Raw genomic sequence first — 14,655 nt, 5'->3', positions numbered from 1 at the left:
GATCCAATCTAGAGAGAGAACTGTGCAATGGTTACCCCAAACCATCCATGGCATCCCCTCTGCCTTCCTCTACTGCTGAGCCTAGACAGCGAGGACACTCCATTCCTCAGCCTCCTCTGCTAAATATCCAATTCTGCCCAATGAGATATAGGAAGAGGTACCTCAGAAGGGCTTCTGTACTCAATAGAACACAAACAAAGCCTCACCAGAAGAAAGCGCTTCTTGCTCCTCTGCCTTCCTCCTTCACCTGGCTGGAATGAGCTCGTGGTAAGTAAAACTGCAGCTGCCATCTCATAATCAAGAGGTAATGGACATCAAGAAGGAAACCAACATGCTCTATGGTGCAGAGGAGGTGAGACCTGGGTCCCTGACGGTACTGCAGAGTCCTTGCAAGCAAGTCCTAGACCACCTACCTCTGGGCCTCTATCTCTACTTGTTTAAGCCACGGTTAGTTCAGTAAGCTGTTACTTGCATTCATACCTGACCCCAATGGCTCCGTTATCTATACAGGGAAATAATGACATGTGCACCAGATGGTCATTCTAAGATCAAATGAGAATACGTGCAAGCTGTTTAGGGAAATAACTGAGCAGTGAGCGCTCAATTAACGTTAGGTTCTATTACTACGTTTACTAAGAGATGTTACTTGGCTCATACACACTTTCAAAAACAAACAAAAATTTTAAAAACACCCTCCAGTTCTTCATATTTGATGACTTCAATGACCTTATAAATGAGACAAACAGTAGGTTAAATAAAAAAGTATAAATCTGGGGCGCCTGGGTGGCTCAGTCGGTTGAGCGTCCGACTTCGGCTCAGGTCACGATCTCACGGTCCATGAGTTCGAGCCCCGCATCAGGCTCTGGGCTGATGGCTCAGAGCCTGGAGCCTGCTTCCGATTCTGTGTCTCCCTCTCTCTCTGCCCCTCCCCCATTCATGCTCTGTCTCTCTCTGTCCCAAAAATAAATAAACATTAAAAAAAAAATTTTTTTTTTTAAAAAAAGTATAAATCTAAGGGATTAATGACAGATTTATGGGTACAGTTCTCAAATACAATTCCTCTGTATTTTATTTATATAGCCCATTCTACTCATCAACTGCTTTAGTGTAAACAAATGCTTCGTGTCAGATAAGAAACCATCAATGTCAGTCCCTTCTACAGTTTATGGTCATGAATGAAGAAGGCCCATGAGTCCAACAAGTTGTCTTTATTACACCACCTGCTCAATAAAGGGAAGAGGACTTACAATACACATGCCAATTATCTCTGATTTTCACAGTTTAAAGGAAGACAGTCTGTTCAAGTTTATTCTGAATAAAAAATATTTAATCCCTGAACCAAATTAATCCAATGTCCTTTTCCCCCTGGCCTAATGCATTGTTACATTTACTTCAGAGACCACATGCTCAAGAATAATTTCTCAACTTCCTTTATCTATATTCCACCTTATCCCAGAAAAGATTTTAAATGGCTAATGGCTTCTGAGTATGTTCCTACCCTCAGTTACCGTTTAGTTACTATTTAAATTACAGTGGTATGGGGGCGGGGGGGCCGCCTGGGTGGCTCAGTCGGTTAAACGTCTAACTCTTGATCTCGACTCAGGTCATGATCTCAGGGTTGTGGGATCCAGCCCTGCATCAGGCTCCATGCTAAGCATGGAGCCTGCTGAAGATTCATATTCTCTCTCTCTCTCTCTCCCCCCCTCCACCCCACTTGTGCGATGTATCTCTATCCTCTATCTCTCCCCCTAAAAGTTAAAAAAAAAAAAAAAAGTCTAGAGAGCAAGTTTTGTGTTATGTAACTTTTACAATTTTTTTTTAATTTGTAAGAAATTAAGCGTAGGGCCAATTAAACAAACTTCAAGGCGATTCAATTCAGCTAGAACATGGGGGTTTAGAGGGAGAAAGGAGGTGTCAAGTAGAAAAAATAAAAGAAATCTGAAGCTACTGTTGGAAAACCCTGCCAATGGAACCACATAAAGGGTTGGTGTTCAGCTGCTCAAACTATCAACATAACAAGGAGATGCCTTCAGAGATTTGTAAGCAGTGAAACGAAATGATTATTTTAGCAAACTAACTGGAAGAAACGTGTGGGCTGGACCAGAGAGAACGGAAACACAGCCAGCAGGACAGAAGACCGACTAGAAGGCTACTGACATAGTCCAGCTCTAAATTATACACTGACTGTAAGAATGGATGGAGGGGGAAGGGTAGAGAAAAGATGAATCAAATGGGAATTGAGAAGACTGGATTTTTACAATTAGTAGATCACTGATGGCTTTCAGGAGAGTGAGGAAGGGAAAAACAGAGATTACAGGGTAAGTATATAAGAATAGCAGAAACATATAAACGACTCCTGCTTGAGAATTTTGGCAGTAAAAAAAAAGAATGGGAAAGGGATAGTGAAGGTAAGCAAAACAAGGGAGAAATGATTTTGTGTGTGTGCTGTGAGGCATGGTGTGCTTTGTTCTGTTTTTAGAATCAGAAGAAATGGAACGTGAGGGGAAGAGATATATGCCACTTCTAGGCCTGGCCCATAAAAATGTCCCACATGATCCTGTGCTCATTCTTTCCCTGCCTGTCAGCTGGACGTCAACATGCAGGGTGAAACCTTGGAAACCACGTACTGAAGAGACCAGATCCTCCATCAGTGATGGAACCGGGCTGCCCAACCATGACTGGAGTGACATGAGTGGTAAATAAATACACTTCTATTGTGGAGAGCCACTGAGATTAAAAAAGAAAGAAAAGGGAAAGAAAGGTAGAATGAATAGGGCATCAGCAGGGGCCAGGAGGATAAAAATCCAAGGAAAAGGACGAAGAGAAAGATGCAGTCATACGTCTGTCACTGTTCGTATGGAAACAAATTAGAACTATCGCTATAAAGATATTTATGAAGGGGCACCCAGGTGGCTCAGTTGGTTAAGCATTCAACTCTTGATTTTGGCTCAGGTCATGATCTCACGGTTCATGAGTTTGAGTCGTGCATCGGGCTCCACGCTAATGGTGCAGAGCCTGCTTGAGATTCTCTCTCTACCTCTCTCTTGCTCCTTTAGTTCTTTTGCGCGCGCGCTCTCTCTCTCTCTCTCTCAAGTAAATAAAAAGATACTCGTGAAGATGCACCAAAGTGAATTTAAGCAGGAAAATATTTATACAACCATTAACCTGAGAGCAGTTTCAGAAATATTATCTTCTGTGATACTTTCTCCATTTTCTTAAATTATAAAAAGTCCTCCTATGTGAAAAAATCATTTTAAATTAACTGCTTGAACCACTTTTTAAAAAGTCCTAATATTCCCATTCAACTTCTACTCAAAAATATTCCTGAATTGCTTGGCATTCTGTCAAATTAAGGTTGTTGAGAAAAACGATAGAACTCATTTAGACACTGAGAAAAAGTGAAGAAAATACATGACCAATCCCAAATGTTTCCTTCTAAGGGCTCTTTTACTCTCCTTTCTCAACTAGAACACGGTGCCTGGAGATTATAGCAAATTCTCTTATAAAACTATATTGACATTATTTGATACAGATGTTCAACATAAGATTAACATAACTTCCTTTAAGGAGGCATCTCCTTTTTTATACCTGTTGGGACTCCAAGGTATGGTTGGAGTCATAGTGATGTCTGGAAACAAAACCCCATTGTCCTTGATCCTGTCTAGCGCATAATGCATTTCACAGAGGGGTAATCGATTTAATTGAAACTGAAGTTCAACCTGAAACACAAAATAAAATTAAAAAAAAAAAACAAAACACATTAACACAAACAAACAACCATTAACACAAACATCAATACTTGCACCCTGCTTGCTAGAAAACTTTGTGGAGATAACCTTTAAAGGGAAGCCAAGTTTAGAGATTCTTTTAAATGTAATGAGACTTCAATAAATTATTATGGCTAATATTTGCTTTACTATGCACTTTACATAAATGATCTCATTTAGTAGTACCAATGATGTATATATCATTATTAACCTCATTTTAACCTCTAAAGTGAAGTGCTTGTGAATTACTTCATATCTAAATAAAGGTTATCTGATTCCACCATATTCCTATTAATAACATATTTGATAAAATCAGTAGAACATATGTGAAATATCAGCTTTCAAGTGATAAAAACCAAGCATAGGACACTATCAATTTACTACAAATAAATAACATTCACCAAATTTTATGTTTTAAAAGAAAAAGGGGTTGCTTGAGTGGCTCAGTCAGTTGAGCATCCGACCTCGGCTCAGGTCGTGATCTCATGGTTCATGCCGCGTTCGGCTCCATGCTGACAACTCAGAGCCTGGAGCCTGCTTCGGATTCCGTGTCTCCTCCTCTCTCTGCCCCTCCCCTGCTTGCGCTCTCTCTCTGGCTCTCATAAATAAGTAAATGTATAAATAAATAAATAAATAAATAAATAAATAAATAAATAAATAAATAAATAAATTTTTAAAAAGGAAAAGAAAAGAAAAGAAAAGAAAGAAAGAAAATTTTAAAAAAGAGGGGCGCCCGGGTGGCTCAGGCGGTTAAGCATCGGACTCTTCACCTCAGCTCAGGTCCTGATATCAAACTCTTGAGTTCAAGCCCCGTGTTGGGTTCCACACTAGGCATGGAGCCTACTTACATAAAAAAATAAATGAACAAATGAATGAGTGAATGATTAGCTTTCTGGTTAACTAGGGCAGAGTGAAAACATGTTCACCAAAAAAACCATACAGAGAAGAGAATATGAACCACCTCAGGTGAGAACTGTCCTCAGAAACCACCTCAGGTGAGGACTGTCTCTGGATGTAGCTTAGCTTCCTTTAATTTGTTCTTCTGCTGATTTAAAATTCCAGGGTTGGGGCGCCTGGGTGGCTCAGTCGGTTGAGCAGCTGACTTCGGCTCAGGTCATGATCTCACGATCCGTGAATTCGAGCCCCGCGTCGGGCTCTGTGCTGACGGCTCAGAGCCTGGAGCCTGTTTCAGATTCTGTGTCTCCCTCTCTCTGACCCTCCCCCGTTCATGCTCTGTCTCTCTCTGTCTCAAAAATAAATAAACGTTAAAAAAAAAAAAAATTTTTTAAATTCCAGGGTTGCCTGGCTGGCTTAGTTGGTAGAGCGTGTAACTCTTGATCTCGGGGGTTGTGAGTTCGAGCCCCACACTGGGTGTAGAGATTACTTGAAAATAAAATATCCATTAAAAAAAAAGAAATACATAAAATACAATTCAGGGCGCCTGGGTGGCTCAGTCGATTAAGCGTCCAACACTTGATTTCCACGCAGGCCACGATCTCACAGTTCATAAGCTGAAGCCCCACGTTGGGCTACACGATGACAGTGTGAAGTTTGCTTGGGATTCTCTCTCTCAATCTCTCTCTCTCTCTCTCAAAATAAATAAACTTAAAAAAAACATATAAAATAAAACAAAACTCTAATCAGAAAGTTTGGCCTTGTATAAGACTGGAACATTGTAGATGTTACTTAGATAAAGACAACTGGTTTTAAGGTCCAATTCTCCACCCGCCACTATAACACTTCAAAGCCAACTGCACTTCTCATTACGGCAGAGGAATGAAAACAAGGACACTAAGACAACCACAGTTAAGTCGCCCCACATCAAAACACACCTGTGTGTCATAATCAGGCCGAAGATTAAGTTCTTCACAGCATTCCCTGGATATCCTTAAAAATATATATTCTTTTGTTTTCTCTTCAATAGTAGCTTCATAAACCTTCTCTTTGGTTCCCTGGGTCTGTACTAACTTCTCTTTAGGGACTGGTAATAAATAAACAGCATTGACTTTGGTCATCACCAGCCGTCCAGCCAAAGTATCTTCAGAAAGTGTTTCAGTAAGCTTAAAGCGACCAAAAAGTTGTCCATTCTGAGCATACTTTGCGCCTCCAGAAACTCCCGTGAGCATGAAGCTTGCTAGAATCTGCAATTGCACTTTAAGGTTGAACCTAAAGCATAAGTAGAAAAGGAGTTTGAATATTTTATATATCAAAAACATAAAAACTAAAAGAGTAGAATAAATCAAATTTAAACACACAAAAACGTAAAACTTCATCATTATCAATTCCACTCCATCAAGCTACAAATTATATACATATACTACTTATCTGCCTTTAATCCGTGCTGGAAACAAAACTTTCTTTGAGCGAATAAACTCTCACCCAAGTAAATAAAGACACGTACTTAGTTGAAGAATACGAACATTCTTAACACCTGAACATTTAAGATAAAGCTAACTATATTTTAATAAAATGAAGTATTTTATATTAATATGAAAATCTACTTAAACATACCATAGGGACCACTGAAACTAAAATCACCTAAAGCCAGTAAGAAATGTGCTATGTGGAAACTACAATGGACTTTTTTTCTTTCAGTGCTATTAACAAATACAATCCAGAAGAAACTTTCTGTTCATGACCACATTGAGACAGTTGTCAGGCAGGAATTATGGGAGGAGAGGGTAAAGCCTAGCTTATTACACAACGGCGAGCACACTCGCTTGCACTCCCACGTCTGCACGTGAGCGTGAGAGAGAATATGTGTGTCAAATAAGGGCAGGGAATCAAGATCTACATGGTCAAGAAATAATTGAAAGAAAGATCTGAACTGACAGCTTCCTCCCTTGCCATTTTGAAACAGTGCTGTGAGAGAGAAGACAAAGCAGCAAAAGAGGGAAGGACATTTCCTACTTATTCTTAGGAAAGTTTAAAATATGTGAATAAAAAAATTGTTCTAAAATCTATACATCCATTTTTGGAAAACGCTACTTTTTAATGGTACTGCTGAACTGTTTTCTTTTCAAATCTTCTTTTGAATACATGATGCCGAGAATGTCTTATAAATTCTTAAGGAAAAAAGGAAAAAGAAACTTTTTAAAAATACTGAACATCTCCTTAATGGAAACATCTGCTTACAATATTAGGAAAACAAATCTAATTAAAACACTGTATTAAAAATTTGAATAGTGGGCCGCCTGACTGGCTCAGTCACTTAACGTCTGACTTTGGCTCAGATCATGATCTCCCAGTTCGTGGGTTCGGGCCCCGCCTCAGGCTCTGTGCTGACAGCTCAGAGCCCGGAGCCTGCTTTGGATTCTTTCTCTCCCTCTCTCTCTGCCCCTCCCCACTCATGTTCTGTCTCTTAAAAATGAATAAATGTTAAAAAATTATTTTAAAAATTTGAATATCCATTTACATACTTTAAAGTTCCAAAGTATAAGGGAAGAGAAATATTGTTAGAGAAATCTTTAAGAAAAATAACACATATGAATAGCTATTTGTGCATGTAATAAATAATAGGAGTTTACAAGTTCCAATAGTAATTTAAAAATAAAAAACATAAGGGGAGGCTGGCTGGCTCAGTCAATTAACGTCCGACTTCGGCTCAGGTCATGATCTCACAGTCCGTGAGTTCCAGCCCCGTGTCGGGCTCTGTGCTGACAGCTCGGAGCCTGGAGTCTGCTTCAAATTCTATGTCTCCCTCTCTCTCTGCTCCTCCCCTGCTCATGCTCTCTCTCTCCTTCAAAAGTAAATAAAAACATTTATGTGCTCGCTTCGGCAGCACATATACTAAAAATTGGAACGATACAGAGAAGATTAGCATGGCCCCTGCGCAAGTATGACATGCAAATTCGTGAAGCGTTCCATATTTTTTGAAAATTAAAAATAGACCTACCCTATGACCCAGCAATAGCACTGCTAGGAATTTATCCAAGGGATACAGGAGCACTGATGCATAGGGCCACTTGTACCCCAATGTTCATAGCAGCGCTCTCAACAATAGCCAAATTATGGAAAGAGCCTAAATGTCCATCAACTGATGAATGGATAAAGAAAATGTGGTTTATATACACAATGGAATATTACGTGGCAATGAGAAAAAATGAAATATGGCCTTTTGTAGCAACGTGGATGGAACTGGAGAGTGTGATGCTAAGTGAAATAAGCCATACAGAGAAAGACAGATACCATATGGTTTCACTCTTATGTGGATCCTGAGAAACTTAAGCAGGAACCCATGGGGGAGGGGAAGAAAAAAAAAAAAAAAAGAGGTTAGAATGGGAGAGAGCCAAAGCATAAGAGACTGTTAAAAACTGAGAACAAACTGAGGGTTGATGGGGGGTGGGAGGGAGGAGAGGGTGGGTGATGGGTATTGAGGAGGGCACCTTTTGGGATGAGCACTGGGTGTTGTATGGAAACCAATTTGTCAATAAATTTCATTTAAAAAAAAAAGGAAAAAAAAAATAAATAGTTCTCTACTAAAAAAAAAAGAGTGGTTAAAAAAAAAACAAAAGTAAATAAAAACATTTAAAAAAAAATTTTTTAAATAGAACACATAAGACTACACAAACATACGTAACTACATACTAAAGTTAGTATTCAAAAATGTGGCTTTATATGAATAACAAATGAATTCTAGCAGAATTTGCCATGTGCATGTGTGGAATTATTAAAAATTACATTATATTTTTCTCATTCTCTACACATATTTCACTAGATGCAAACTAGAAAAGTAGAGTGATAACTTAAAGAAATACAGTTTGTATGTTAACTAGTTACATTTGGCTCCTTAAAGACTAGACCATGCACTAAGATTCACATAAAAATCAGTCCTAATATAAAAATAAAAGTATACTACACTCTCTAGTTTACATAAAATCTATGTTCACCTGTCCTTTTTTTCTTTTTATTAACAAAACAGGTTAATATAACAACCATAATATAATATGGCAGACTGGGAAAGTATCCTTAACAGAACCCAGAAAACAGTGCGTGTTTGTTCCTCCTTACCTTTTTTTAAATCGGCTCTCTGGAAAATAAAAGTACTAAGAAATATAGCTCTTCCCACAGAAGGTACATCATATGTTCAATTTTTTTTAATGTTTATTTTTGAGAGAGACAGACAGACAGAGCATGAGCAGTGGAGGGGCAGAGAGAGGGAGACAGAATCTGAAGCAGGCTCCAAGCTCTGAGCTTTCAGCACAGAGCCCAATGTGGGACTCGAACTCACGAACCGTGAGATCATGACCTGAGTGAAGCCAGATGCTCAACCCACTAGCCACCCAGGCGCCTCCCTGTTCTATTTTAAAGCATATGTCTCTCTAAAACGACATAGACTTTCTAGTAGAAGTTACAGCTAGTAAGGTTTAATTTTCTAAAAAATTAACAGGCTAGGGGCACCTGGGTGGCTCAATCGGTTAAGCTTCCGACTTAGCCTCAGGTCATGATCCCAGGGTTCATGAGTTCGAGCCCCGCATCATAGTCTCTGCTGTCAGCACGGAGCCCGATTCGGATCCTCTGTCCCCCTCTCTCTGCCCTTCCCCCACTTGTGCCCACTCTCTCAAAAAAAAAAAAACAAAAACAAAAACAAAAAACATTTAAAAATAAAATTAAATAAAATATCAAAAATGGGTTTTATTATTTTAATAAAATGTATTTTGATGAAGTTATGATAGTAAGCTTTCTTAGGTATTTAAAATAACGTATTTTTAAGATTGAATAATTCAGAAACACCTTAAAAACAAAATATATCCTACAATTTAAAAAGATATTTCTTAATAAAAAGAAAACCCATCTTGCCATCAATGCTTGCCACATTTTGAAATCCGCCTTAAAGCTTACACACTTCCTCGCCTTTTGGGAAATGGCAGAAGAGCAGGCATGCAAATTTTGACCAATTTCCCATCATACCTAGCTACAAGATATACGGCTCGATCAATCTTAGCAACAGTTCTCTCTCTTGAAAAGAAACAGCTGAAAAGAACAGTTCTCTCTCTTTAAAAGAATTTCAGTGCTATACAGAGAATTTCACTTTACACGATTTCCGACTAAATGAATGATAACAAAAATCAACCAAGGTAATAAGCCAATACCTGGGTTTGCTGAGGCGAACTCAACAGGCGCCTCGCCTCATCCATCTGAACGATGAAATGTGCGTCCACACACCAGGCCTGTCGTGCCAGCTGCCAGCACTGAGAAGCCACAACAACCTGATCAGGCTGGGCCCGCACACACTTTAATGGGCACAATTACGTTAGCCAAAGCCAATTTCTTTTGAAAATGTTTATCTAAGAATCAAGTGGATTCCACTTCAAGGCAGAATCATAACTCAATGAATGCATATCAACACGGAGCCGAAGACAAGAGAAATACTTTGTTTTTAATCTCGCAGGAACTCAGAAGCATCTTCCAAAACTTAACTGAAATGAAGTATTATCCTTACCACCTCCACACAACTCACACTAAAACTTAACATTAAAAGAAATCTTCATTTCTGGACTGCTTTGAAAAACCATCCCTTTCTTTAAAGTAAAGAAAATAAAAAGATAAACTTGATTACTACATCCAAACGCAAGCCAAAATATATCCTGTCTAATTTTGAGAGGCTTCATTCAATCCTTTTTCAGGGAAGGAATGTTAAGGCGACCATGTAGAAGTATAGTCCAATCTTTACAATTAAAATGTACACTATCGGTGTGAAGTCCCTCGACACTGCTTTCATGATTAGCACTATTCTGCTTAAACTGTCAAAGTTCGCAAACGACCAATCTATTCTCGGTGACCTTAGGAAATATTCTATCCATCATGTGCTAGGTCTGACTACATCTAAAGAGGCACGTTCCTGTGCATACCTAATACATTATTACCATCAATACACATCCAGGGTATTTAGAGGGAGTCTATTTACCCAAACCATTGTGTTCTGGCTTTAAGGGGAGTCTCAATTCACAATAAAACATTCTTCACCATTCTAATGGTGACTTGGGTTTGCTTTGATGACTGGTACTGATTGATCCGACAAGTAAAATGACCCAATCAGACACACTAGAGCATGGCCCAAGGATCAAATCCAACCTTCAACCTGTTTTCTGGATGGTCCTTGACTAAGAACGATTTACAAAAACAAAACAGAGAAGCTATGCAACAAAGACTGCATGAAGTCCACAAAGCCTTTAATATTTACTTGCTGGCCCTTTACAGAAAAAGTGTGCTGATAACCTATGCTACAACAGAGTTTAGTAGCTGCATACAGACCTCCCCCAAATCCATTTTTTAAATATATCTGTCATGTTATTTGTGCTTAAAGAATTATCAAAATGTGAATTAAATTCAAGGCAACATGAAAACATAAATAAATGTTACGTTTAAAGGGGAAAGAAGGAAAAAACAGAAAATAAGCTTTCGGAAGCACCATATACAAAACTTTCTCAAAGATTCTTGAAAATCCTTCATTTATGTCTGTTATGTGGCCCTTGTCCATCTGCTTACAGATACCCACTGAGAACTCCATCTACTAGTAGGATTTGCTTCTTTGTATGTGTACCAATGCTATGCTGTACTTCACAAAATTTTCAGAAGTGTAATTTACCAGCCTTCATATCCAGGGTTACCTGTGGGTGAGAGAATCACTGAAAATTTTCCAGAATTCTCTGACGCGGTAACTATCTACTTGTCACATTAGACGTGTAACAATAAATTCTCATCTCTGTCTTTAAGATCCTTCAAACTCTTGTGCAGTTAGCATATGTAACACATAAAAAGTGACCCTACAGACTTACATTCAGGTTGTAAACATCGCTATCTGAGTCAATAACTATTTTAAAGATCTAATTTTTAAGACTAAAAAAAAGAAAGCTCAGATGTTCCTATAAAAAGACTACTGTATACAGTCTTACCGCAGTCTTACCACGTTGTCTACATTCTGTCTTAACTACAATCTTTCTTGTCATACCTGAGGGCGATTTTACACCTTGATCATCAAGAGCTGCAACTGACATCATTCTAGCTTCCTTCCCATTTCTTTGCTTTTTTCTTAGTATAGTAGTAATAGGAGGTCATGGCACAACATTTCAAAAATAGAGAGAACCACATCAGAACATAAAACTCACTTGTAATTTCACCAGCCAGAACACTTTGCTTTAACTCTTCAGTATTTTTATATACAAATATATTCATATATGTGTTTGTACATACAAAATCAGAACTGCAGTGGCTCCTTTCGTAACTAACATATCTTCCCCTTTATATTGTATCATGAGCATATTTACTGACTCAAAAATTCTTCGAGAACATAATTTCAATACAGTAGTCCCCCCCTTATCTCCAGCACATATGTCCCAAGCCCCCTAGCAACTGCTTGAAGCCATGAATAGTGCCAAACCCTACACACACTATGTTTTTCCCTACACGTACACACCTATGATAAAATTTTATATGTTCACATAGTAAAAGATTAACAATAGCTAATAATGTAACAGTTATAACAATATACTGTAATAAAAGCTATGTGCGTGGGGTATCTCCCTCAAAATATCTGATTGTACTGCACTCATGCTTCTTGTGATGATGTGAGATGATCAAAGGCCTAGGTGATGACATGAAGTGAGTGAGGTGAAGGGAAATGAAGTGAGGTGACATAAGCATAGTGTCGCAGCATTAGGCTATCGCTGACCTGATGATGTATCTCAAGCAGGATCATCAACTGGACCACAGCTGACCACAGTAAGTGAAACCTCAGAAAGTGAACCGCGGACAAGGGCGAACTACTGCAGTTTCGGATCACATGGCTATTAATTTACTTAACGTGCTCTTCACTACTCTTGAAAGACATTTGTTTACAAGCATCTTTAATTTAAGAATCTCCTATTCTTTCTTCAGGATGATTCCTCATAATTACCACACCAAAAGGATCAAACCTTCTAAAGACCTTTAAAACAAACTGCCAAAAAACAGATCTACCCTATGACCCAGCAACAGCACTGCTAGGAATTTACCCAAGGGATCCAGGAGTGCTGATGCAGAGGGGCACTTGTACCCCAATGTTCATAGCAGCGCTCTCAACAATAGCCAAATTATGGAAAGAGCCTAAATGTCCATCAACTGATGAATGGATAAAGAAATTGTGGTTTACATACACAATGGAGTACTACATGGCAATGACAAAGAATGAAATAGGGCCTTTTATAGCAACGTGGATGGAACTGGAGAGTGTTATGCTAAGTGAAATAACTCATAGGGAGAAAGACAGATACCATATGTTTTCACTCTTATGTGGATCCTGAGAAACTTAACAGAAGTTGCCCCTGCCCATGGGGAGGGGAAGGAAAAAAAAAATGGTTAGAGAGGGAGGGAGCCAAAACATAAGAGACTCTTAAAAACTGAGAACAAACTGAGGGTTGATGGGGGGTGGGAGGAAGGAAGAGGGTGGGTGATGGGCATTGAGGAGGGCACCTTTTGGGATGAGCACTGGGTGTTGTATGAAAACCAATCTGACAATAAACTTCATATTGAAATTAAAAAATAATAATAATAAAATAAAATAAAAACAAACTGCCAAATAAGTAACTTTCCTCCAGAAATATACCAACTTAGTTTGCCACCAGTGTTCATTTCATGTTGCTGATATTTTCAAGCCTCTCTTCTATGGGTTTTAGAAGCCTTTGCAAGGTGCTCTCAGAGTGAACTTTCATCCACTTAGTTTCTTGATCAGAATCTGACCTCCACAATTTTGTAGGGTTTATTCTTTTATCTAATCAAATTTCCATTTAAAAAAAATTATTTTTAATGTAATAATCCACAAGTTTATTGGTCTTTAGTTATAAGTTCTGAGATAATATATATGGAATGATTTTTAAATCATTGAATATTAAACAAATAATTTTTTCTGAATTTCTATTATGGTACTCCAAAATAGTCTCTTAAGATTCTGGTAAGCTTCTAAACTCTATTTCATCCCGGGGCACCTGGGTGGCTCAGTCGGTTGAGCAACTGACTCTTGATTTCCACTCGGGTGGTGATCCCAGGGTCATGGGATCAAGCCCCACATCAGGCTCCACACTGAGTGTGGAACCTGCTTGAGATTCTCTTTCTCCCTGTGCCCCTCTCCTTCATTCGCACATTCTCTCTCTCTCTCTAAAATAAAATTAACAGGGGCCTGGGCTCAGTCAGTTGAGAGTCCGACTTCAGCTCAGATCATGATCTCCTAATTTGTGGGTTCAAGCCCCATACTGGGCAGGGCTCTGTGCTGACAGCTCAGAGCCTGGCACCTGCTTCGGATTCAGTATCTTCCCCTCCTTCTCTGCCCCTCCCCTGCTCATGCTCTATCTCTCAAAAATGAATAAATGTTAAAAAAATTCTTTTAATAAAAAATAAGCTATTCCATCCCAAACTTTATGATTTTATCAAAGTGTTCTTTACTAAGGAAAAGGAATCTATGACCATGTAAATAACATATATGCACAGTAATAATGTGAAAATACATGTTACAAGCCACTGTCCTTGTTATTTAATAAGTGACTATTTCATTAGAACTGTATATAGACAGTCAGTGAAAGTCTTGTAAGAGGGACACCTGGGTGGCCCAGTTGATTAAGCAACCTACTCTTGATTTCAGCTCAGGTCATTTCATGTTTCATCAGTTAGACCCCCGCATCGAGGTCTGTGCTGACAGTGTGGAGCCTGCTTGGGATCCTCTGTCTATCTCTCTGCCATCCCCTACTCATACCTGCTCTCTCAAAAATAAATAAAGATTTAAAAAAAAAAGGAGAAAAAAAGTCTTGTAAGAGCCCATCAATGGCCATGATTTAAAGTCTTTTTTTCTTTTATGTTTATTTATTTATTGTGGGAGGGGAAGACAGAGAGAGAGGTAGAGAGGGAATCCCAAGCAGGT

General features: G+C 38.8%; 1 protein-coding gene and 1 non-coding gene across 6 annotated transcripts in view; one reads left to right on the top strand and one right to left on the bottom strand.

Moving 5' to 3' along the window:
• HELZ (helicase with zinc finger) overlaps positions 1–14,655 on the bottom strand; it is a 159,254-nt gene that overhangs the window by 82,267 nt on the left and 62,332 nt on the right. For all 5 annotated transcript variants that reach the window (XM_043585067.1, XM_043585061.1, XM_043585062.1 and 2 more), the window contains 2 exons: positions 5,600–5,933; positions 3,589–3,719 (listed from right to left, as the gene is read on the bottom strand). In XM_043585067.1, coding sequence (XP_043441002.1) covers positions 3,589–3,719; positions 5,600–5,933 — 465 coding nt within the window. The remainder of the gene's footprint in view (positions 1–3,588; positions 3,720–5,599; positions 5,934–14,655) is intronic.
• On the top strand, positions 7,533–7,640 carry LOC122486289. The gene has a single exon (XR_006298126.1). It is a non-coding gene; the product is annotated as a U6 spliceosomal RNA (small nuclear RNA).

The sequence above is a fragment of the Prionailurus bengalensis genome, chromosome E1, assembly GCF_016509475.1.
Source record: "Prionailurus bengalensis isolate Pbe53 chromosome E1, Fcat_Pben_1.1_paternal_pri, whole genome shotgun sequence".
Taxonomy (NCBI): domain Eukaryota; kingdom Metazoa; phylum Chordata; class Mammalia; order Carnivora; family Felidae; genus Prionailurus; species Prionailurus bengalensis.
Note: the sequence above shows the minus strand (reverse complement) of the source record. Positions and strands in the feature narration are given on the sequence as shown.